At 40.1% G+C, this 24,335-nt stretch overlaps 3 protein-coding genes and 2 long non-coding RNA genes across 9 annotated transcripts; 3 read left to right on the top strand and 2 right to left on the bottom strand.

Moving 5' to 3' along the window:
• The first annotated feature begins 1,533 nt into the window (after positions 1-1,533).
• On the top strand, positions 1,534-3,503 carry LOC309689978 (putative nuclease HARBI1). 2 transcript variants are annotated; one of them, XM_082506741.1, is made up of 4 exons: positions 1,534-2,169; positions 2,255-2,358; positions 2,444-2,555; positions 2,636-3,503. In XM_082506741.1, the coding sequence occupies exons 1-4, from the start codon at positions 1,737-1,739 to the stop codon at positions 3,016-3,018; spliced, it is 1,032 nt and encodes a 343-aa protein (XP_082362867.1). In that variant the 5' UTR covers positions 1,534-1,736; the 3' UTR covers positions 3,019-3,503. The 2 variants fall into 2 exon arrangements, with proteins under 2 accessions (XP_082362867.1, XP_082362866.1); XM_082506740.1 differs by having other exon boundaries at positions 2,246-2,358.
• A 999-nt stretch (positions 3,504-4,502) lies between these two features.
• LOC309689171 lies at positions 4,503-5,917 on the top strand. Its single transcript, XR_014271291.1, has 3 exons — positions 4,503-4,533; positions 5,128-5,216; positions 5,416-5,917. It is a non-coding gene; the product is annotated as an uncharacterized lncRNA (long non-coding RNA).
• A 155-nt stretch (positions 5,918-6,072) lies between these two features.
• Positions 6,073-23,633, bottom strand: LOC309689164 (uncharacterized protein). 4 transcript variants are annotated; one of them, XM_082505415.1, is made up of 4 exons: positions 20,347-21,275; positions 12,276-12,421; positions 6,739-6,833; positions 6,073-6,602 (listed from the first exon to the last, which is right to left on the bottom strand). In XM_082505415.1, the coding sequence occupies exons 1-4, from the start codon at positions 20,369-20,371 to the stop codon at positions 6,446-6,448; spliced, it is 423 nt and encodes a 140-aa protein (XP_082361541.1). In that variant the 5' UTR covers positions 20,372-21,275; the 3' UTR covers positions 6,073-6,445. The 4 variants fall into 4 exon arrangements, 1 of the variants encoding a protein (XP_082361541.1); XR_014271277.1 differs by lacking the exon at positions 20,347-21,275 and adding an exon at positions 23,450-23,633 and having other exon boundaries at positions 6,515-6,602; positions 12,299-12,421; XR_014271278.1 differs by lacking the exons at positions 6,073-6,602; positions 6,739-6,833; positions 20,347-21,275 and adding an exon at positions 23,450-23,633 and having other exon boundaries at positions 11,398-12,421.
• LOC309689165 lies at positions 14,072-15,357 on the top strand. The gene is made up of 2 exons (XR_014271280.1): positions 14,072-14,255; positions 15,093-15,357. It is a non-coding gene; the product is annotated as an uncharacterized lncRNA (long non-coding RNA).
• On the bottom strand, positions 15,401-17,390 carry LOC309689159 (uncharacterized protein). The gene is made up of 2 exons (XM_082505400.1): positions 16,859-17,390; positions 15,401-15,967 (listed from the first exon to the last, which is right to left on the bottom strand). Exons 1-2 carry the CDS (start codon positions 17,116-17,118, stop codon positions 15,697-15,699), a joined length of 531 nt encoding a protein of 176 aa, XP_082361526.1. The 5' UTR covers positions 17,119-17,390; the 3' UTR covers positions 15,401-15,696.
• Positions 23,634-24,335: the final 702 nt, after the last annotated feature.

Genomic DNA, 24,335 nt, shown 5'->3' with positions numbered 1-24,335 from the left:
TCATGCTACGGGCTTGCAGATCGATAATGCTCTCTTTTATTTTTATATTTTCTATTTTTAACTGGGTCACATTTTCGGATAGAGATTTGACTGAGTCCCGTAGCATGGCGTTTTCCGCAGCAAGTGTTTTATGAACAAAAGGCATAAGATACATTTTCACTGCGATGCAGATGACTCCCCACTTTATCTATCCATGAAGTCAAATAACACATACCAATTAGTAAAACTGCAGGAATGTCTTAAAGTTACAAATCTCTTAACTGCTTCTAAATTCAGATGAAGCTGGTGTTATTGTACTCGACCCTATAAATCCTAGAAATATGGTATCTAACCAGATTCTTACTCTGGATGGCATTACCTTGGCCTCCAGTAACACTGTGAGGAACCTTGGAGTCATTTTTGACCAGGATATGTCCTTCATTGCACATATTAAACAAATATGTAGGATTGCTTTCTTCCATTTGCGCAATATTGAAATATCCTGTCTCAGCAATACGTTCTCACTCCCAACTCGTCAAATGTGTGACGCATGGTCAGGCTCCCTCTGCCTCACTTATCGACGCGCAGGGTACCCCCTCGCGTCGAGAACTGACATGGCGGGTCCTCTTATTGAATACTATAGAGCTCCCTAAACGTTGTTTATTGACGACAAGAGATTTCCGCGGAAGAGCCTGTTGTCCGTATATTTATACATTTCCGAAATCACGTTGTAGTGACGTGTACTGAACACAGTAAATTATATAATGTAAACAACTACCTGAGAAACAGCAGATACATTAATTATAGGCTATTACTTTTGTATCGGTTATTGCATTTATGGAGGGAGTGGTGTATGCTGGGTAATGGCACAGCTAGTGACTGGGTGACTTTATTCACCCACTTTGGATGTTATCAGTCCATCAGGCGTTATTAGCAGAAATCAGTCCCATAGATATGGGCCATCTCCTGCTAGATTGTTCAGAAGGTTTGTCTCATCCATCCAGATGGAGGATCACTAACAGGAGCGTGGGAAGACTCCAGAATCTATGGAATCAGAACGATGCCACCTTGAAACGAAACCGAAAAAAATATTGAAACCGAAAAAAAATATTGTAACTGAAATAAATGTACTGAAAAATCTTGTATTGAAACCGAAAAAAAAATTGATAGTGAAAAACAATTAATTGAAACTGTAATTTTTTTGTTTTCGCTTACAATTTTTTTTTTCGGTTTCAATCCATTTTTCGGTTTCAATCCACTTTTCGGTTTCAAACCATTTTTCAGTTTCACTCTGCTGGCACTGTTTTGGCGTACGGGGGCGCGCTGGGGGGCGGGGATTCCGACCCGCATGTATTTGCATATATTATAATGCTGACCAATGACTGGAGAAAACACTGACGACGCGGCTGCGGTCACGGACAAACTCACACATGTCTGTTCGGGAATGGCAGATGCCGAGAGGTCCAGCGTTTACATTACCGACTATTTCAAAGTGACAGCCTGAGGTGTTCTTCAGTAAATTGGACTACCGGGCCCTGTTTCAGGAAGCCGGTTTAGTGGAAAAACTGAGTAAGTATACCCTGAGTTAACGAAAACTCTGGGTTTTCGGTTTCACAAAGCGAGTTCAGCTGCAGCCTGAGTGAGTCACTATGACGACACACTCCGTGAAGCTAACCTGCCCCCTAGCAGGTTTACTACAACTAACCCTGACTGTCTCCGCCCCTTTGTCGGAAACCTGACAGTAGGAAGTGTCGGACATGGCGTGCTCCTTCCTTGAAGAGCCAGTAGATCGTGAAGCCCAAATTCTCCGCAGAGCTCTCCGCCGGGAGAGAGTGATCAGAGCGCGTTCGGACATTTTATCATTTCCTGATGATTTTCTGTGCGAACGTTACCGTTTCTCAGCACAATCTATAAGTTATTTGGATAACATCCTCAGGCCATATATTACGCATGTGACACATCGCGGACATGCTCTCAGTTCATTGCATATTATTTGTATTGCACTTCGGTTTCTTGCAAACGGGAGCTTTCTGTATAATATTGGTGACGCTGAGCACGTTTCCAAGGCTACCGTCTGTCGGGCAGTCAGGAATGTTACAGTTGCACTGAAACGTCTCCTGTACTCGTCTGTGGTGTTCCCCGGTCACAGACCCACAAGATTCATCAAAGAGGGATGCCACAAAATTGCAGGTATCAGGATGAACAAAACTTAATGTATGATGTGGTGATACTTGGACTACTACTTAAATTTTACATTTATTTTCAGGGTTCCCAGGCGTGATTGGCTGTATAGATGGCACTCACATTCCAATCATTGCTCCTTCAGTAAATGAAGGAGACTATGTGAACAGGAAGTCTTTCCACAGCATTAATGTACAGGTACATAGTTCCCTGTAGCATGTCAAACTAACAAATTATTTCATTATAGTAATGGATGCTAATTTGTGTTCTCTGCACTGTGAAGATCATATGTGATGCTGCCAACATTATCACAAATGTGGAAGCCAAGTGGCCAGGCTCTGTCCATGACTCACAAATATTCCGTGAATGTACACTGAGCACAAAATTTGGACATGGTGAGTTGAAAATACTTTAAAATATATAAAGACCAATTGCTTCAGGGACATTTGAACTGAAGTGTATCCTTCTGTCTTAGGAGAGTTCACTGGCTACTTGCTTGGTGATAGGGGGTATCCATGTTTACCCTATTTGCTTACCCCTTACTCTGACCCTGAACCGGGCCCACAGCAGCGATATAATCTGGCTAATTGCAGGACAAGAGCCAGAATTGAAATGACTATCGGAATGCTTAAGGCCCGGTTCCAGTGCCTGCAAAGACTCAGGGTCACCCCAGAAAGGGCATGTGACATTATTGTGGCATGTGTGATTCTTCACAACATTGCCACAATTAGAGGAGAACACTGTCCTTCTGAACCAAACATCAGCAGTGATCCAAACCATGAACATCCTGACCCTCCCACGGACATACAAGATGGAAGCGCAGTCAGAGACACCATATGTCACAATCATTTCTTTTGACCCATCACCTCAACATGTTGAAAGAAGAATAAACAGATTTTTTGTTCAACTGGCTTTATTGGTCGCCTGTATTTCCTGTACACAAAGTATTAAAAGATGTAAACCTCATAAAGTGTCTCTGTTGCTTCCTCCTCTGTAACAGCTGTCAATGTTTCTTCATTATTTTCCTGTAGTAAAGAAATAGACAACATTGCTGTTCTACTGTAAACTCATATAATCTGTGGAGTATTACTCACAACTGCATGTTGGTCTGGCTCAACAGGAGGCTGCACCAGATGCAGTACACCACCACCATCAACTGATAGAATATGAGGTTTATACAGGTCACTTATAACTTACAAGGGACCAAATGGCAATTAACAAACATACCAATCACCTTACACTTCATTGTCATTATGCTCTCAAAGACAACCAAGGCTGAGGGAAGGCAAAATCAGTCGGAAAATAACTTCACTACAAAATAATTCATTATGGTAAAGAGTTTATCAAATGAATGAGCAGCACTGCAAAGGTGACTGTGAAGAAAGGATGTATGCACATCATGTATTATTTTGGATTTACCCCTTATGTAGGCACTTGTGTCTTGCGGGGTTATTGACTCAGAGGATGTCCCCGCAGAGATGCCTTCAGTCACAGGGCGCCCACTGTTTTGGCTGAGGGCCAACTGCTCAGCCTCTGTGAGTGGTGGTGGTGGAGGACCCCCACCTGTTTTTCGGGCCTCCGCTTTTTTTCTGTTGGCTATAACGGGCCACATTTGAGCATACAGAGTAAGCAAATATGTACTTGTAATGTGCTCAGATAATTTCAATAAGTGCTTACAGAAAGAAAATTAATGTAGCCTCTAACTGCAATTGATTTACATGGGACAAACAGACCAAGCACTATGGCTCATAATACAATTACACCTCACCTGTTTGGACTATATTTTTATATTTCTTTTTTACTTGCTGCCAGGAACGTTTGGGGCCTGTTGGGTTGCACCTGCGCTCACATCACGTCACAAAATAAAATGTATAAAATAACAAATAAAATAACATATGATAAAATAACGTGTTAAATGGGTGGAAATCCCTAGATCAATGTTTAAATTAACACTCACGCATTGACTCTGTCGGCTATGTTTTGCCATGCATGCATTTGCAGCTGTGGCTGTGTTACTTTTTTCCGCGGAATTTGCATGTTATCGGCATATGCTGCCATCAGAATTTCGGCCTCAAGCGCTGTGAAATACATTGACCGCGCCTTCTTTCCCTCCGTCTCCATGGTGACTCGCTTAATCTGTGCTCCGCTTATCAGGGCTTTATGTATCCTCGTCCGCGCGCTTAACTTGGGGTTAAAGCAACTCCGCGTTGACTGAACTAATTGTTATCAGCCTTTCTGAAACCGAATATTCCGAGTTGGACAGTTCGGGGTTACTCAACCGTGAGTGTCGTTTTTCACTCTGAGTTTTCCAAACCGGCTTCCTGAAACAGGGCCCCGGACAGGAGGACCTGAGTCCCCACCGCATTATTTTTGGTAAGTTAAATGTGTTTGTAAGCTAATCCGTAATTTAGGTCCTTAGCTACCTAAGGACCTAGCTAGCTAAAATGAGCACTCGGCTGTCGGGGAAACTTGTTTTGTAAAGTTCGTTTAGCTAACCCGTGCAGGTGAATGAATTTACCCTGACTAAAGAAATTAAGAGAAACGCACCGGGCTGCTTAGTGACTAACCACGGTTACTGTACTTTTATTATGAGTATTATACTGTAAGAGCAACAGGCTGGACTCTGCTTCTGCTCCTGTGCAGAGCTGATTATTAAATATGTGCAAACAGCAGCATGTTTTCTGTCGCTTTCCACATGTGGAAGGACATTAACGCCAACTTTTAAATTCCCCTCATTAGTCAATAGCTACGGATTAAATAGCAAAGCCCGATACTTATGTACTGAAACCAACTACTTCCGCTTGTCAGCTTAAGTTACAATGTTACATTTTTCCTCTGATTATTTTTTAGCTTTTTTTTGTTTTTTTACTGAGTTTGTTACAAATATTCTGGTTAAAAAACTGTCCAAATTATTTTTAATGAATTGTTCAATACTGAGCTGATAACACCTCTGTATGTTGTGACCAGGATGCAGCAGCAGACTGAACCTCGACTGAAACCTGCTCCATCATCTCATCTTTGCAGATGTCCATTTATAAAGCATCAACAACTCAAAGGTAAACATGATATTAGAAAATGTGTTAGTAAGGCCTTTAAAACAAATAAAAAAAATAAACAGCTGTCGGCAGAACTGTAGGACTGAACAACTTCAGATCCCGAGTGTGTGAGGACAGAGAAGGATCAGCTCTATTTCAGATTTGAGAGATAAACTTTATATTTCAGTTTGTGATGATTCTGTTCTGTTTGTGATTACAGGAGCTGTCCTCAGATTCAGACCTCAGCACCACCCAGTGACAGCAGACAGACCATCCTATATCTTCAATCTTTGTAGTAACTCCAAAATTAACTGAAGAAAACAGTACAAAGGTTAAAGTACCACATGTGCTGTCAGTGAAAGCTGCAGCTGTTTTATTGATAAATTTAAAGACAAAAAGTCAAAAGGATTAATCACCCCTGTAACTGTGTCACTATACATCAGCATTAACAGAACCTCAGTTTGGTGTTTCAGAAAACTGCTGATCTCAGACCTGCACAACTTCTGTTTTAAACACTGAATGTACTCAGCTACATGAAGAGCACATGATGTTTTCTCTGACACAATTAAATAAAACCTGATTAAAGTCAAAGGTTGTTACTTGTATTTGAACTAAAAACTTGTGATCTGGAATTCTTTCACTGTTTTTTGACAATAGTGTGTTATTTATCATAAAGTAATTCAGAGTCATTCATACCAGAGTAACCACAACATATATTTAACTTTCTACAGGACTTAAAGCTATTACTATAGCTTATAGCTATAGCTATTACTTAACTGCACTACTGTATAGTTCTGTGTAAATAATCATTCTGTACATATGATGATTTTTAATCCTACAACTGTTTATAATTTGCATAGTTCACATTTCTGTATAACTGTATATCTCAGATTTCTGTATAGTTTTTCATATTTACATCCTGTTCGTAGCCTGTACATAGTTTGTACTCACTACAGCCTGTACATAGTTATAGAATATTCTTAACATACTTCATACCGTGTACATTGTAACATACCATAATAGACCCATTTCTGTAATATACTTACATATCTATATTATTGCTAATATATATTGTAATATATCTATATCATGGCTAAAGGCACTTCTGGATGGATGCAAACTGCATTCCGTTGCCCTGTGCATGTGCAATGACAACAAAGTTGAATTCTATTCTATTATATTATGTAAAAGTCCAGACCCTCTGAGGATTATCTGAGTACTTCTAACATTACACAAAGCAAAGGTCTCCATCAGTGTTCATGAAATGCTGGGTTTATCCTTCTTGTGAGGGAGCTGCTGGTGAAGATCACGAGCCCTGCTTGATCCTGGCGACGAGTTTCAGTCTTCCTGGTGTTTCTGAAATGATGCCTCTCACTCTGGGTCAACAGAACTTCTGGCATAGGACAGCTGTAATGAAAGAAATTGAAGTTTTGAAAAAAAAAATATCTTGGAAATGCCCTAAATGTGAGAAGCAGATTTTGTATTTACTTTTCTTTTGCCAATCAAGATAACAAAGTATAATTTTCACCATACAATTACTAACCTTGTCATCTCCTGCACTGTCTGTTTTGGACTCTGGGCTCGTCCTTCCCAGCGCTCATGAGACTGCTTTGATGCACTGTGGTATGAGGTGCTAACCTGTTGACAGTGTTGGGAAGGTTAATTTTAAAATGTATTCCACCAAAGATTATAGAAGTAATGTATTCTGAATACTTTACAACTACATGAATGTACTATTGCTGTGTGATTTATTACTATTACTGAAGGCTACTCGCCATACCAATACCAACTAGATGTTAAAATCTTAATATAAATGAATAACAGTAGGTGGACATTAGGTAAGGCTGCACTTTTTGCAGCGATCTTGTGTAGAAAACTATTCAGCGCGTATATAAAACAGGTCAGCGGCTCCGAACCGTAGTAAAGGGACCTCTGAATTTCAAAGCTGTTCTAACAGTCCAACACTGGTCTCTCAATCTCCCGTTGGAGAGCCGTGAGCTTTCTATGATGTTATCCAAACTTACGTTCCGTGATGTTCTCATTCTTTTTGCTCAAAGAGCAGGTTCTGAGAACTCACGACCGCAGTGCACTTCCCCAAGATGTGATCGAATTTGCGCTCAAAGGTGTTATTCAAGCTAGCCCCTCCAGATGTATTAGTCTTAATAGTCTGTATTAGTTTTAATACATTAATTCGACACCTGTATTGAAAATACTATATTGTATTCATACAGAATCAGTATGGTATCATTGTTTGCCTGTTCACTGATTGCTGAAACTAAGAGCTACTTTGATCTGTTTAGATCTAAAGTATCCAAAGTTGAGCTCTGATGTTTCTTCACCCCTGTGTGTGTGATATGTGATTTCCTACATGCTGGCAGAGCAGCAGTTTGTGCTCACAGATGGTGACGGTGTGGAAACACAGTGGTGTTTCCTCAGAAGAACTAGCAGAGTCACAAAGGGCACCAGTCCATCTCACCACCTTGACTTGCTGACTGATGCTCGTCTGCACTGCACAGAGGAAATCAACCAACCGAGGTTTTTCCAGTGCAGTGTTATGAAATGTATATTTGTTTTATGCTTACAGATATGTTTTTCTTGACAGAGGCTCTGCAGAGGTTAGACAAAGCAGAGAAAATATGTGCTTTACAATTTACTGTGATTTACTGGGATATTTGTTGCCTGATGTTCAGTAGGAATGGAGAAACGGAATCAAAGGGAGATGTTTTTGATGTTTTTGTAATGTTGTGAGTAAATCTTCAGTATTATTTATTTGCTTGGTTATTTTAGGAGTGTTTCTGAGTGAGGGAGAGAGGAGTCATCATCCAGGTAAAGTGACGTGGATCAGTGGGTAAACTTGTCTCCGCTTTCAAAGGAGATACTCTTAGAGAGAGACGATCTGAGACATCCTTAAATGTTAGTGCTTTCAAATACACAAACATTTTTAAAGGACAAAAATGAACATCCAACTTTGACTGTAATACAATTAAATCTTTGCATGTGTGTTTTCAAACTCTCAGATGGGCAGTCTTGGACTGTCTAACCTGCAGCACTGAATGATCACCACACATGAGCATGTTCCTGCAACATTCAGCAGCTTTGCTTTTGGTAAATAGAGTTACCTAACTACAGCAACTCTAAACACATGCCATCCATTTCTAACAGCCTGGTTACTTCCTGTCAGTTATTTTAGAAACAATGTGGTCACCTGACCTAACACTGTTTCTTCTTCTTCCCCTTAATGTTGAAGTGTCAAATGTCAAACAGCTGGAGAGGAAACTAAACCAATGTACTGGGATGTTTAACCAACACGTGCCAGACGCTGTTCCTTCATGGTTTCATCACCAGAGACAGTCCCGCCCACCTCAGGACCTCGCCATTGATCATGATGATTATAATGATGACAGCGAGTGGAACTAAGACTGTAAAAATCCACGACCAGAATGTTTAGATGCTTTCTAATTATTAATGAACACTGAGAGCCTCTTTCTGTCTTTTGTCTGTTTTTTTTTTTACCTCATTTGTTACTAACAAAGTTCACAAACTCACACGGTTTACATTCTGTATGTTTCCATCTTTACCAGCCACACTCTAAATGCAATTAAGGAAATAATCTTTAGAAATCGTCGTTTTTCTCTTTTGTAATTCAGCGAATATACTGCGCTGCTTCCTTTTATTGCGTCACACATTGCTTTAAGTTTTTCAGTGTCCAGTTATTTTTTACTGCTGTTTGAATTCTCTGTATGTTTGACCCTGTAGACTGTTTGATGGACTGCTTGTCTTCCTGTTTGTAACCACAGCCTGTTTTTGACTAAAGATTTGGATTTCTGACTTCAACACAGCCTCTGCGTGTCCTCCCTTTGTGTCCTCTTCCTCTGTGAATGTGTTGCATGTGTCACAGATTCATTTTATTAACAGTTTTCACACAGTGAGTTGCATCAGCATTCATTCACAGCACATTGCAGAAGGATTCAGATTAATACAGTGATCTTACAGTCAGAATGATCCTGACAGAGTGCCACTGTAAATGATCTTTCATCGGGTAAATTTTAAAGTTCAGTATTTCAAAGCAGGAGTTATGAAGAATCATACTGGCATTAGGACTGTAACAATATGCACTTATAAAGTCAAAGTTTTTTAATTATGCTAGAATATTGGAAGACAATCAACTTTTAGTGTTTTCTGCATATTAATTATACTGCAATAGAGACAGTGACCCTAACTGTACAGAAGCATACTAAACAACTGACAATCTAACAGACATCATTGGCCTGAGCCATCATGCACAGTGAGTCTGATCCTTTGCTGTGACAGTATGACAAGCATGTTTCTGGTCAGTTTGGAAGAAATAATATCACAATGTTGATCTTTCTTTCCAATATTCCTTCTCTCTTACAACATAAACTGTGATCAAAGCTACTTATGTTCACAGCATGTAATAATGCTGACAGTCCAGGGCATTGTGGTCTGTTGAGCTAGGGTTAGGGTTAGCAATTCAGACATATGTAATCAATATTACTCTTGCTGGATATAACAAACACCTAGGAATTTGTATTATAATTTGATTTTCATGAAATATTCATATTCAGTATCAGTGATTTTATATTATAACCACGTATCCACCCAGGCTCATGGTGGGGCAGGGACCTGTCCTGGGATGCTTGAGTGAAAGGTAATGTACACCCTGACCAGGTATCCAGTCTGTCAGAATTGTTTTCAATATTTGGTTCTAAAATATGAGTGAAAACAAAAATCCAACTAGGATTCTTGCATATGATGAATGAAGTCTGTCTTTGACTGTATTGTCCAGCTGATCCATCAAACCTCTAGCAGGTGAACCTTATTCATGACATAACACAGTAACAATGTAAAAAATTAAACAGCTACAGTCTAAATTTAAAGTGCATTCTAAACTCCTCTTCAATAAATTATATGGATGTGCAGTGAGTCATTCGGGACTGTAAAACGTGAACTACAAAACCCAGAGAGTTCATCATTAAATCTCTGGTTGCTTCATTTTTCTATGTTATATCAGATACTTTAAAGGTTTTAGTAAAGTTGCATTCTCTTGGTGAGGCAAAGTGCTTTATGTGTGTGTGTGTGTGTGATGAACGGCTATAAAATGCCTTTAATTAAAGAACAAAGCGGGGTTTGAGTTCGAGTTACGGCAGACGTGTAAATGGAACGCAGCCTTACTACGGCGGACAGCTAATAACAGGAATCAGACACGCGGTCCACCCTAGTCCACAGCAACCACCATAGCAACATCCTAGCATGTCTTTAAAAATTTATTCCTTATTCATAACTATCAAAAACATGAAATGATTTGCAAAGCATGAAAGTGTTACAGCTGCAGAGAGCTATGGCGGTACCTTTGGAAGCTGTTTACATAGCTAACAATATACGATGTAACCATGGAGACAGTCACGTGAGCTAGCGGTGCACGTTTACTACAGTGAATAAGGTGATTGTGTGCGCAGCGTCCACACGCTAAAGACATTACTTCAATATTGTCATGGTCCGGAGTCTGTGACTCCGTGTTTTTGTTTAGTTTATTATTATTCTGTGGTTTTGGTTACCTTGGGTGTTTGTACTCTTCTGTTTCATGGTTCATGTTCCTATGTTCTGTGTCCCCCAGTCTGCGTTAAGTTGGTGTGTTATGTCATTACGTGTATGTGTTTCCTGTTTTACTTTGAAGGTCCATGTCTGTTCTCAGTGTGTTCAGTTTACTTTTCCCCTGTCTCGTCAGGTCGGATTACTCCCAGCTGTGCCCTCCTTTTGTGTCTCATCCCCTCGTTATCCTTCTGTGTATTTTAACCTCGTGTCTGCCTCTGTTGGTTGCTGGTTCGTCTGCGTTATTCCCCTCCGTCATTCTGTGTTTATTCCTCCGGCTTCCTGGTCATTCTCCCTGCAAGGTACCTTCGTTCGTGTTCTGGCTTTGTATTTAGTTTTAGTTATCCCAGTTTAGAGTTTTTACCGTTCTGTTTCTCGCCACCCTTTTTTGTTGTACTTCACCTGTTGTTAATAAAGCTCACCCTCCACTTAAGCAGTCTGCATCTTGGGTCCGTTATTAATCCACACGGCCTGCCTCGGCACCCCGTGACAAATATTGTTTTAAATTTATATATATTTGCCTTCTGTTGACCATCACCTCAGGTTCAACATTACAGTTTCAGCATACAGATGCACACTGTCTAAATATGAACACATTAAAAAAAATATCATGTCTCAGAAATAGGCACAGCTGTTCCTATTTGTCATTATAGTTTTATTTGTAAGAAAATTGTGAACTTCATATTGTATCAAATCAAAGAACATTTGACAAGTCTGAGTCATTCCTTTGCCCTACGAGAGCTGGAATAAATATATACAATTACAGTTGAGCAAACTTCAGTGAAATCTTCAAACAGTAGAGACAGGTAGAAATGGGATCAGATTAATCTTTGCTTAGTCAGATACCTTCTGTGTTCAGTCCATCATATTAAAAAACAAACAATAGCACGATCAGTGTGATTTTGCATCCACTTCCAAATCGTAGTCAAGCAGCCCAGTCTCATAAATAGGCTTGAGTGGGTTGAGTATCCAAAAATTGTACTCGAGTAAGAGTAGCATTACTTTAAAATATTATTACTCAAGTAAAAGTGAAAAGTAGTCGTCAAAAAAGTTACTCAAGTAAGAGTAAAAAAGTACTACTAACTGTTTGAAATGTCCAATTTATTTTTTAAATAAATGCTATCAGTCAAACAAAAATAAATAAATATACAAATTTTAGTATTTTCAAATAGAATATATGTAAAAACATCAACAAAATAAGACACAACAACTCTAATTTCCAGATGTCATTTTTTCACAACATAAAGCTTTTTTCACCAATACCTACAGTAAATAATATAAATATATAAACAGTGCAAACAATTTCTAGTGACAAGAAATGCTGTAAACTTGTAAATATTCATTTTCGCTCCAAATGGCACAGCAGCCTCAGAGAAAACATTAGAGCGAGGCATCTTCAACATATGTACATACAAGGCAGCTCAGTTTACCATAAATTGTATGGGTGTGCATCTATTTCTGCATATTTACCAGTGAATGGACATGAAAGTTACCTCTCCAGCTCCCCTGCTTCTGGCTTCCTGACCCCATGGATCCATCATCTTCATCGAATAGGCCGCTGTTTGTGCTGGCCTCATCCAGCTCTGAGTCTAGGTGATGTTTGATGAAGTTGAGACCTGTGGAAAGATGTATGGTTTTCAAAAGAATTAGGTCTGGTCATTATAGTGCTGCATACACTGCCAAGCTGCAGATGTTTGGCAAGAAGATTTGATCACACTGGAAATGTTTTTTTACTAACTCTTGTTGAAAAACAATCTTGTCATTCATATCCCGCACAAACAGTTTGCAATGAATTCCAGATTAAAATAAGAATGCATGCAAGGCTAAGCAGTGCTAGCCTTGCATGGCTGTTGTTTGGCTGGTTTGGCTGTTACTCTGGGGAAAGACGAGAAAGACAGTGATGAAAGCCTCTAATCTCAATTGTATGTTTGTACAATATAATTATCACATTCGTACAATATAATATTCATATTATGTATATTGTAATAACATGATATTATATAGTTCAAAGGTGAGAGGTATATTGTACCTACATGATAGTATGTTGTACAAACATTAAAAGTATATTGTTAGAACAATATACTTTTCACGTTATAACGTGATATAGCTCTATTTTTCTTTTGCCTGGGTGGCAGCTCCACGCTTCCGTATCCGAGGCTTTTCAATCTGACCTCACAAAATTATCACGACTACAACAACCATGAAAAGAGATGGATGGACATTGCTGCTCAATCACAGCTGCCTGGTCAATGTTTTTCATTAGTAATTTAGCAAAGTTGATCGTATGTGTGTCTGTGTGAGTGAAAGACAGAGAGAGGGAGAGCGAGGGACAGATTTTGTATGATAAGCTTCATGTTATGGACGCACAGTTTGAGCACTCAGGTCGCATCAGAGCATCAGGCCGTATTGTGTGAGACCCTGCATCGTGACCTATGAACTTCTAACCCCTGAGATTCAATTGTACAGTCTGAGCAGGAGCTGAATAATGTGACTGAAAAAAATTGCAGTGTTTGCCCAGCTTAATGCAGACTGTTTAAACTAAACAAACTGCTGTTTGACATAATAAACCCTGTCACCCGCAGTATTGCTTTCTGTTTTAACAGTTAAAGCAGTAGAGACGAGAAGTTTGCATGTGCGTTGAACTCTAGCTTGTTTAACCAGGCTAGCTGTTAGCTTATAGCTCACGCTAGCTAACCAGCGAGCAGTTAAAAGGACAGCCGAAGCTGCACAAAACACCCACAAACTTATCTCACTACAAAGTAGCGCCGAAAATATGACTCGCAGCTCGAGCTCGACACAGCTGCTGTAACATAAGACTGGCATACAGCTAACCACAGCCAAAAAGATATTTAGAGAAAACTTACTGTTTCCTCAGGTTACACGAGTTGAGCTTTTTCACGCTGAAAAGTTGGTTTGTTTTGGCTCTCACTGAAGACACCGACACTTACGGTGTGTTCACACCGAACGCGATGGACGCGAATAGAGCGTCAGGTTTACATGTAAAGTCAATGGAAAGGCGCGATGACGCGCGATTGCGGGTCCCGCGAAAATTCGGAAGCAGATTTGCGTCGCGAAAACGCCAAAACGCGTGAAACGCGCGTCAGTGTAGCGCGTCTGGCGCGTTTGACTCGCGAATAAAACCACGCGCGTGAGTTTTTGTGTTGCATTTTGTGCATACGCGCGTTTCGCGTCTACCGCTCGAGTTGGAAAAATCTGAACTCCAGCGTCAAATCGTGCCGCGACAACCAATCAGGAGCCTGGTGACGTGGCTGTTACCTAGGTCAAAGGGGCAGATCCAGCCAAAGCCTTTCATACTTCAATGGAGGGGAAGGCTAATCAATGCGGTAGCAAACAACTCGGAGCTGTACAACACCAGCTGCTTTCAGTACCGAGACAGGAATAAAAAGGACCGAGCTTGGAGGAAGATATGTGAAGAGATCGGGCAACCTGGTAAGTTCATTCATTTCTCTTTTGAAAGTTTTCACTGACCCGGGGAAGCCGCACAAAAGCTAGCAAGCCACCGCTATTTTCCCACTGACGTACAAATACCGTTCTGCTTTTATGCATGTTATCATTTAGGAATATATTTTATTGTTTATTAATAAACAGCACACAGTGGTCCCGCTGTTCATCCGTCACTGCTTTGCTTTTTCGCTGATTTTTTTATTGCACAGTACAGCATTGCATTCTGCAGCCTGATTGACAAATCTCCTGCGCTTGCCAAATTTATCACGTTTGGTTTTGATAACCATCGCGTCCAATAGAAAAAAACAGCACAAAAACACCCATAACTATGAGCCTCATTCGGAAATAGACACCTGCACCGTGAGGGAAAAAGGCGCACGAAAGTGGCGGGCAGATGAAGACAAACCGCGGCATAATAATACTTTTACGTTTTGCAATCTACAAAGGTTTGCACTTTGAGAATCAATTGTGAGAACTGTGACCAGGGGCTAGTTATTCTGAGAACCCCTGCAATAAATGAGGGACCACTGTCTACTCTATGATTATTATATCGAACCTGTTAACATTTAATACTGTATTGATAGAACCAACTGATTCTGCAGCAGAGCATCCCCAGTCCCTGAGCTCCTGCTGCTGCACCCACAGATATGTACAGCAAGCACTGATACCTTTTTAGTCGGTGGGATTCCCTTGTGATCACCTTTACTAAATATCTACAACCAATCTGATTATATCCTGTTATTGTTTTTTTTTTTTTTCAATGTTGAAATTAAAATCTAGTAGCAGCCTTCTCATTTCTTTGTGTTTTGTGCTGTTTTACAGGCCCACAGAGGAGGACGGCTCCGAGGCAGATGAGGGACGGGTCCCAGGACGGTCCATCGGCGGTGGAGCTGGCCATCCTGGAGTCCCTGAAGAGGCCACACCAGTCTCCAATGGAGCATTTCCTCCTCAGCCTTGTTCCTGCTCTGGAGAGCAGCTGGTCCTTTTTATTCCTGTCTCTCTGTAAATTCTTATATTTTATATATTTATGTTTAATGTTTTTCTGTTTGAGACTTTTAATATTATTTCAAATAAATGTTTATAATGACTAATGTCTCAGTTCTACTACACAGCAAATGTTGGCACACGACTTGACACATGTAGAATTTATTTCATATTATACTAATGACAAAATATACTGATACAGTGGGATGCAGAAGTTTGGGCAACCTTGTTAATAGACATTATTTTCCTGTATAAATTGTTGGTTGTTACAATAAAAAATGTCAGTTAAATATCATACAGGAGACACACACAGTGATATTTGAGAAGTGAAAAGAAGTTTACTGGATTTACAGAAAGTGTGCAATAATTGTTTAAACAAAATCAAGCAGGTGCATCAATTTGGGCACCACAAAAAAGAAATGAAATGAATATTTAGTGTATATCAATGTGTGTGTCTCCTATATGATATATGGGGTGCCTTTGTCTGGATGTGCTTCCCATCCAGAGCTGCACAGCACAGAGGAAAGTTCCAGCGCTCCTGGAATCCCTCTGTGATGGAGCGCCAGTCTCCAGGTGAAGGCACAGCCATGAAGTCGTCCACTAGACAGTCCCAGATGGACGTCGCTGCCTTGGGGGTGATCTGGCTCACCGTGGACACACCGACTCTGAAACTGAACGCGATGGTCCTGAAGGAGTGCCCGGTGACAAGGAACCTGGACAAAATTGTTCAAAATCAGTATTATGTGTACTGCAGTTACAAAATACATTATTCAAATTCCAAAATACTTTTGTGATGTCAGATATAAATCACAAAACTTAAATCTTACATAAAACATTTTGTAATTATAAGGATAATTACAAAATGTATATTAGATAATATCTAAAACAGTTGTGTTTTGTTTTAACTTTAACATATCATAATTTGATTGGTAGCAACTTTCACAACTACAGTGAGCCAATCACTCATAATTCCTAAACATGTCAATCAGGTAGGAATGAAGTAAGACATTAATAGAAATAAAGAGTTGTATGTTGACATGTAGCCCTTTCCTTGCTTAAATCATTAATATTTTTGAAAAATTAATCTGTGATAAGACATAGCTTATCAAGATAGAACCATGTAACTAGAGATGAACCAAACTGTTCACAGTTTTATCTAACTCTGTTTTAATAAAGGCTGGTGACCCCTGCTATAGAGTCTGACAGCTGCAGGGATTATATACAAATATTCAACTATCCCAGAATTAAACCAGGTCTAAATAAAAAGGAGTGAGTATCACTACAAAGGTTAACTCAGTGGTCCTAATGCTACAGTTTGATATCAGCAAACACCGAGCGCATACATTGATGTGACACCACAGCCATGCTATCATTCAAACACTGATAACAGCATAAATCGAATTAAATCGGGACTTGATGAGACCTTCTGAGTATCACTAGAAATATTATAAAGAGTCGTCTCTGTACCACAGTTTGCTTTCAGTAAACACCGACAGCATTCACTGTTAGCATAGCACATCCATGTTAGCAGTGTATAACTGGATGGATTAGCATATTAGCACAGATATCAATAAAGGACTACCGTATTAAATAGTTTTACTAACCTCAGGCAGACGGACAGGCGCTCTGCAGGTGGGATTGAGCGTCTGTAGTTGGTGTCTAGGCGGGCAATGCTGGGACCGACGAGGGAAAGCAGGTCCTCAAACTGGCCGACGGTGATAGCGCTGGAATCGGCCGTCATCCAGGCGCAGCTCCTGGAGCAAGTGGTGAAACTCACTAAACTGCTCATGCCTCTGGAGGACCTGATGGACCCAGGTACGGCGAGGACGTCTTTTACGCTGCTGCTCTGCTCTCCACAGTACATAGAGAAGGGAGACTCTCTCTTCAAGCGCTAGCTCGATAGCTGCCATCTTGCAAAGATACCGGTCTGGCACAACTCCCTCCCACATTCCTCCCACATTTCCGGTTCACGCGCGTCAAAATATCATATTTTGACGCGCGATGGATTTTTCTTGGACACGCGTTGAGACGCGAATGTACACGCGTCAAATTAGGGGCGTTTGGGGCGTTTTATTCGCGTCCATCGCGTTCGGTGTGAACACACCGTTAGGGTTGCCAACCGTCCCTTAAAAAACGGAATCGTCCCGTATTTCGAAACAAAAGTACACGTCCCGTATTGAGCTATTAAGGGACGCACTTTGTCCCGTAATACAGTGAGAATCAAAAGTAGTCTATAAATGTTAATGGAATTAACGTTTTGTTTGAAAACATAATTCCCAGCCCCTCTCCTGCTTTGTGACCAATGAGCTGACAGCACACTTATGACAATTCGAGTATGACAATTCAGATTACCGCTCATCTCATTGGTCGAGGAAAGGTCGCTTACGGAGAAAATACCGGAAGACAACAGATGACCACAACAAGAAGCATGGCCAACAGGGAAACAAACGCCGACACTGCGGTGCAAGTCTCGGACGACAGTACACCTAAAGCTGGGCAAACACTGTGTGCGATTTTTTTCAGTCACGTTATTCAGCTCCTGCTCAAACTGCACGATTGACTCGCAGGGGTTAGAAGTTGGTAGGTCACGATGCAGGGTCTCACACTATACCACCCGATGCTCTGATGCGACCTGAGTGCTCACACTGTGCCTCCATAAAATGAAGGTTATAACAGAAAATCTGTCACTCTCCCTCTCTGTCTTTCACTCACACAGACACGCACACCACCACCATCATCCATCTTTTTCACCGACGTTTGCGCGTGAGCAGTGTGAGCGGCTGTGGTGACACCCACACAAGCGATTGATGATCGGGAGCTGGTCGTGAGGTGTTAATCGCTTCTCGTTACCCCACGTATACTACACGATGCACGATGAAGGCCAAAATCGGGCCGATCACCAAATCTGTCGCACGACTCAAAAATCGGCTCAAAATGGGCCAAAAATCGCACAGTGTAAGCCCAGCATTCGAGCAGCAATGTTTGTTCCCCTCAGAGAAAGAAAAAAAGTCTGCAAAAGTACAGGGAGGAATGGGAAAAGGAAAACACCTGGCTGGAAAAGTGCACGATAACACCTTTAAAGCGCACTGCACTGTGTGTCGGCGCACTTTTTCCATAGGCATGCTTCTAATGGTGGGCACATGAAGAACATGAGGGGCATGAAAGCTTGGGGAACCCTTAACCAATTTTTTGTCCACCAGGCCACGGCAGAAGCAGATATGGTATGTAAACATTGGTTTGTTTTTTTTAAACCCTCTGGTTAAGGTTAATATGGGCATGTGCAGTGAATATCAGCGCTATGTGGCCAGAAGTGTGATAATATAATTTATTTTGTGTAATAAACAACTGCAAGGATAGATGATTACAACAAATAGATCACTAATACATAAAAGTAATACATAGATTAATAATGATGATGAGTTATGATGCGTAATCATGGGAACAAGCGGGTTTACAAACAGGAGCAGCTGATTAGCATTAGAAAAGCTGAAATAACACCTCAACTGAAACAATTGTACTAAAAGCACTATATGTGCACAGTTACAAGAAGATTTTTGTTCTATTGCTTTCTATTAATTTATATAATTTTAAGTTAAGCAGGACGGAGTTCTTTTAAAGAAAGATTTACTTATATTCTCAAAAGCTAAGCATGACAGGCTTCTGTTTAAGAAAGAGACCTGTTTTACTGTGTTAATGTTGTCATTTTGAGCTAAAAATAAATGGCTAAATGATCATTTGTTTGCCATATGGTCATATCACAAAGAATATGCATCTGCTTAAATCAAATTCAAGTCAAATGGTTAAAAAATAATTTCACACACAAAAAAAAGAGCTACCACACTGGGAAGGGTGAAGACAACTGAGTTGCCCGGCCCTGGCCACGAGGTGTCCCTTATTTATTTTTCAGGGAGTTGGCAACCCTACCGACACTGAAGACATAGCTGTTCTTTTGTACTGCTTTTAAGCGAAACATTCTTTGTATATGAGGCCAAGGCTGTTCATCCTCTTCAGCTCTAGCGTAGACAACTGGCTCTGCCAAGTTTTCATGTGTTTCTTTAAAACGCTTGGGCCGCTCTGCCTGCCACAGTCAGTGTTGCCAACTCCTCAGTAAGGAAAATCGCTATTGGTTGTCCTAAAAGTCGCTAGAAGTCGCTAAATGACGTCATCGCCTAATTTGCAGAATTGATCATGCTAATCTAATTGTAACCTATGTTGTTGGAGAGAGAAATAACATCGTGGAAGAGACATAAAGTGAGTAAAAAACGTCCTAAATGCATTTAGAGTTTATTTAGAACTACAAATTAAATTTCTTTTAGCAATTATAGTTTTTTTTAATGTCACAATTCCAACCCTGCTCCTTTACCCGGGCTTGGACCGACATAGGCACTCTGGTGGAGTTACTTTGTGTGTGTGTGTTTATAAGTAGTTTTAAACCTTGTGATCCACAAAACAGCATAAGAGTAAAAGAAGAACTGACTGCGTCACAGCACCCGCTGCTTGTTGAGAGTAAAAGCGATACGCGCTTTCACGTCTTTTTTTAGCGACTGTTTTTTAGGAAAAAAGTTGCTAAGTGGTCTGAAAACTCGCTAAATATAGCGACAAAGTCGCTAAGTTGGCAACACTGGCCACAGTTTCAAACTGGTCATGTGACTGCATGACCACATCTGATTGGTAAAAAAAGTCACCGGAAACTCCACTGGCGGCATATTATCTAATGTGTTAAACGAATTAGTGATGGGATTTCCGGCTCTTTTTAGAGACCCGGTTCTTTCGGTTCCGAACCGGCTCTTCAGGTTGTTTTGTTGCTTTAATTAATTTATTATTAACAATAATATAAAATTATGCACAAAAAGAATTACTAACGTAAAAAAAAGTGGTTTTATTTATATATGTTTATATATAAATATATGCGGTGGCCTCTAGAGACAAAACACGTACAAACTCCAAAATACATTTCTAGCATGAACTGAACTTCCAAAGCAGAGCTACTAGATCACTTAAATTACACAATTGAAAGCATGTGTGTATTGTTTGTGTATTTATACACAGGCACTCATATATATTCAAATAATTTAAAAAAAAGTTAATTTACCTGTTACTACACCAAATCCGGTCATTGGTACTTGCTGGTGTCATGATCCTGGGTCTTTTGACCCAGTGTTTTAAGTTTGAGTTTATTTTGTTCATTAGGTTATCTAAGTTCATTTGGTTATTAGACTCCTTGTGTTTTCTTCCCCTGTATTTAAGTTTCCTCTCACCCTTCGTGTTTCATGCTGCGTGTCTTATGTTATCGAGTTTGTATTATCATGTCTGTCTCATGTTTCCTGTTTTATTTTGAAGGAGTCGTGTGTTCTTTGTTCATTGTATTTAGTTTCACTTCCCTTGTCCTGTCATTAGGCTCATGTCAGTCAGCTGTTCCTCCATGTGTTCCCACTTCCCCTAATCACCTCCTGTGTATTTAAGTCCTCTGTTTTCAGTGTGTGATTGTCAGGGCGTCTGTTGTCCACGCCATGTTTCCCATGGTCAAAGGAGCTTGCAAAGAAAAGCGTCTAGACTTCTTTAAGTTACTTGAAGACGTTTCACCTCTCATCCGAGAAGCTTCTTCAGTTCTAAGGTCAAATGGTGGAGAGTCCCAGATATAAACCTAGTGGGAGTATCCCCCCACAGAGGGACAAAAGGACCCCCTGATGATCCTCTAATTGCCTGAGCCAAGGTGTGAAACTGGGTGTGGGTCCCAATCAGCCAGAGTTTCGGGTGAGTTCATTGTGAAACCTGGCCCCACCTTATCATGCGAATTCCTGGGATCAGATGGCCCAGGATGTGAGTGGGCGTTAAGGCGTCTGGGAAGGGATCTCAAAACTGGATTATAGATGGCAGAGAGTTGGTGTCGTAAACCACCGCCTCTGTTCAAAAATGGTCGCTAACAGTGGACATAGATGGCTTCTTTCACTCCTCTTTCAAACCATCTGTCCAAAATGTGAACATTGGCATCCTCGAAAGAGTGACCCACACTAGGGCTGCTCGATTATGGCAAAAATGATAATCACGATTATTTTCACTGAAATTGAGATCTCGATTATTTGACGATATTTATTTAACCCTTTAAGACCTACTATAGAACCAAGTCCGCCAGAGCTTATATTATTTTTTTACATGTTGTAGTGCCATTTGTGGGAGCATTTCAAGTTGCTATACAACTGTTATAGCCCATATTTTAATAATATGTATGCATTAAGTACATAGTAACTACATTAATTGCAAAAAAGTGCAATAAACTACAAAAAAATTGAAAATCGTTTTTGTTTTTTTTACATATATTTCTACTTGGAGAAATTTAAGAGGTTTATCCCTCAAAACTTTAAATACAAAAAAGTTGCAAAAAATAGTTTACAACAACAGGAAATTTAGTTTGAGTGTCTTCATAGTTTTATTTTGGAGATACACCAATTTTTATATACTGCAGGAAAAACCAAAAAACAATCCTATGATGCAAAAACAGCAGGTGCATCAAAATAAACTATTTCCAGCAGTGCAATTTGAGTTCTAAGCATCCCAGAAACTATTCAGAAAAGTCAAACATGACCAGTATAGGCTTTTATGGCCTACAAGTAAAAAAAAAAACTACATTTTCCGCAAAAATGACATCACTTCCTGTTTCGGCCAGGAAATGGCGGACATGCGATAGTTCGCGCTGATGTCTGTTTCACTGTGGGAAGTGTTACGAACAGCTGATTGGATCGGCAAAGCGTGTTTCTGGAATATTACGGTTTTGTTCCTGCAAGCGCTTTTTATGCAAATTTTGCAAAGCTATATGTGGAAGGAAACCGTGACTGAGGACAAGCTGATGGCATAAGATGTAAGTACAACTCCTCCGGTTTCATATGCAAAACAAATTATTGCGCTAGCTTACGCGGTTCAGGTTCTACAGGGATTTAAAAATAGTTACACAAAACGGAGCGTGATGCTTTGACCGGCTTTAAAGGGTTAACAATGACTTTAAAAATATAATATAAAATAGTGTGCAACACCACTGAAGTTTTTTTTTACCTCTCTTTTCAACCAAAGGCAGTCACTCTCCTCTCCAAATAACTTCTGCTTAGCTTTCCGAGCTTCCCTCGGGTCCTCTTAATCAGAGGTCTCCAACCTTTTTTGTGCCAGGACTGGTTTATAAGGTGTTGCGGATAAATGAGGGAGGGGCTAATAATCGGCTCAGTCATTTTTAATGATCGTTGAAAGCCCAGATCGTAATCGTGATTAAAATTCGATTAATTGAGCAGCCCTAACCCACACCCAGTTTCACACCTTGGCTCAGGCGATTAGAGGATCATCAGGGGGTCCTTTTGTCTCTCTGTGGGGGGATACTCCCACTAGGTTTATATCTGGGACTCTCCACCATTTGACCTTAGAACTGAAGAAGCTTCTCGGATGAGAGGTGAAACGTCTTCAAGTAACTTAAAGAAGTCTAGACGCTTTTCTTTGCAAGCTCCTTTGACTACGATGACCTAGATGACTGAGAACCTTCACAGACATGTTTCCCATGCTTCCAAGTTCCTTGTCTAGGTTTTTCTTATTGTTTGTTTAGATTTCCCAGTTTAGGTTTGTGTTAATTTTGCTTCAGTTTGCCTTTCCCTTTGTTTGTACCTTTTTTACCAGCCATATTAAACGGCTCACTTTTTGTTAACATTCAAGTTTTGTTCCCTGTTTCTTGGAGTCTGCATTTTGGGTCCTTTTTTCAATTCATACAGTCTGCCCTCGCCAGACTGTGACAGCTGGCTTGTGTAGCCACAAGATAACAAAAGCTCAACACTCCGCCCAGCATCCTGGAGCACTTCTGTTGTCTTTTGTACGTGTTTTGGAGTTTTTACGTGTTTTGGAGTTTGTATGTGCTTTGTCTCTAGCGGCCACCGTAAATATACTTTTATTTATTCACTCCACATAAAATGTAATAAATCATATAATACAAAAATCAACTATTCACATTTCAACTTTTAACTATTTAAATTTTCAGCTTTTTCCTTTTACAAATTTAAAGTGAAAACAACACAAAACACTGCAAACCACAACACAATTAAACATAAATTATAATATGAAAACAAAAAGAAGATGCATATTCTCTGTCATATGGGCCCGCATGAATAAACTTTCTGAATCCTTTATCATCTGCAACCGAAAATAGTTGTGGATGATTACTATACCTTTCTAATGTGAAGTTGTTCTCCCTGGCTCTCTTTCTCTCTCTCTCCCTCTGGCTCTGTTCCTGTGCTACTGAGTGTAACTACCGCCCCTCCTCCCTCTGCCCAGTGTAAGGCACAAGGCTCGAGTGCAGGGTGAAGCGGAAAAAAAGTGCGAGAGAGAGAGAGATGGTGAGAGAAGGTTAAAAAAAAAAAAAAACCCACGTGACGGCTTGCGATAAGGAGCCGGCTTGCGTCGTTCACGTCAAAGAGCCGGCTCTAAGAGCCATTTCGTTCACGAACGACCTATCACTAAAACGAATTTTTTTTTCAAAAGTAACGAGTCTAATTTTGCAAATGTAGCGGAGTAAAAGTACCGTTTCTTCTTCAAAAATGTACTCAAGTAAAAGTAAAAAGTATCATGCAAAAAAGGTACATTAAAAGTACATTTTTTTCAAAAACTTACTCAAGTAAATGTAACGGAGTAAATGTAACTCGTTACTACCCACCTCTGATACAGCATCTCATTGATATGTGAGGAATGCTAATGTAACACGATAACAGACGTCTGGTCTTACATCATTAAAATGGCAGGAGATATTTAGATATTTTTATGTTTATTTATATTACATTTTATAGCTGACAGATTGTGATGGCATGCCACACATGGTAAGCTCCACACCTCACCACCCGCTGATTCACTTTAGTTTAACTTACAGTCACTACTTTAAAATATTCTACTTATTGTTCAATATTGTTTCTTTATTAAATGTATTTATTTTTCCATCACACCTTCCAAAGTTTATATGGCGTGCGCACATATTAACCTTGCAAGGTCAAAGTTCTGTTTTATGTTATATTAATACATCTTTCTTTGTTTGAGTTACCTGGGGGTTGGTGTCTCCTCCTG

This window comes from Aulonocara stuartgranti (genome assembly GCF_965226115.1).
Source record: "Aulonocara stuartgranti genome assembly, chromosome: 15".
Lineage (NCBI taxonomy): Eukaryota > Metazoa > Chordata > Actinopteri > Cichliformes > Cichlidae > Aulonocara > Aulonocara stuartgranti.
The sequence above is the reverse complement of the archived record's forward strand: the minus strand, read 5'-3'. Positions and strand labels throughout refer to the sequence as shown.

Bases quoted from the DNA above. Each gene is read 5' to 3' on its own strand.
- LOC309689978 (XM_082506740.1), top strand. From the start codon at position 1,737: ATGGCGTGCTCCTTCCTTGAAGAGCCAGTAGATCGTGAAGCCCAAATT. The intron at 2,170-2,245 runs GTATCAGGATGA...ATTTATTTTCAG, and splicing joins GGGATGCCACAAAATTGCAG to GGTTCCCAGGCGTGATTGGC. The intron at 2,556-2,635 runs GTGAGTTGAAAA...CTTCTGTCTTAG, and splicing joins GAGCACAAAATTTGGACATG to GAGAGTTCACTGGCTACTTG.
- LOC309689159 (XM_082505400.1), bottom strand. From the start codon at position 17,118: ATGTACTGTGGAGAGCAGAGCAGCAGCGTAAAAGACGTCCTCGCCGTA. The intron at 15,968-16,858 runs GTTAGTAAAACT...AATTTTGTCCAG, and splicing joins CGCCTGTCCGTCTGCCTGAG to GTTCCTTGTCACCGGGCACT.
- LOC309689164 (XM_082505415.1), bottom strand. From the start codon at position 20,371: ATGACCGGATTTGGTGTAGTAACAG. The intron at 12,422-20,346 runs GTAAATTAACTT...ATCTTTCCACAG, and splicing joins CGGATTTGGTGTAGTAACAG to GTCTCAACTTCATCAAACAT. The intron at 6,603-6,738 runs GTTAGTAATTGT...CTTTCATTACAG, and splicing joins ACAGTGCAGGAGATGACAAG to CTGTCCTATGCCAGAAGTTC.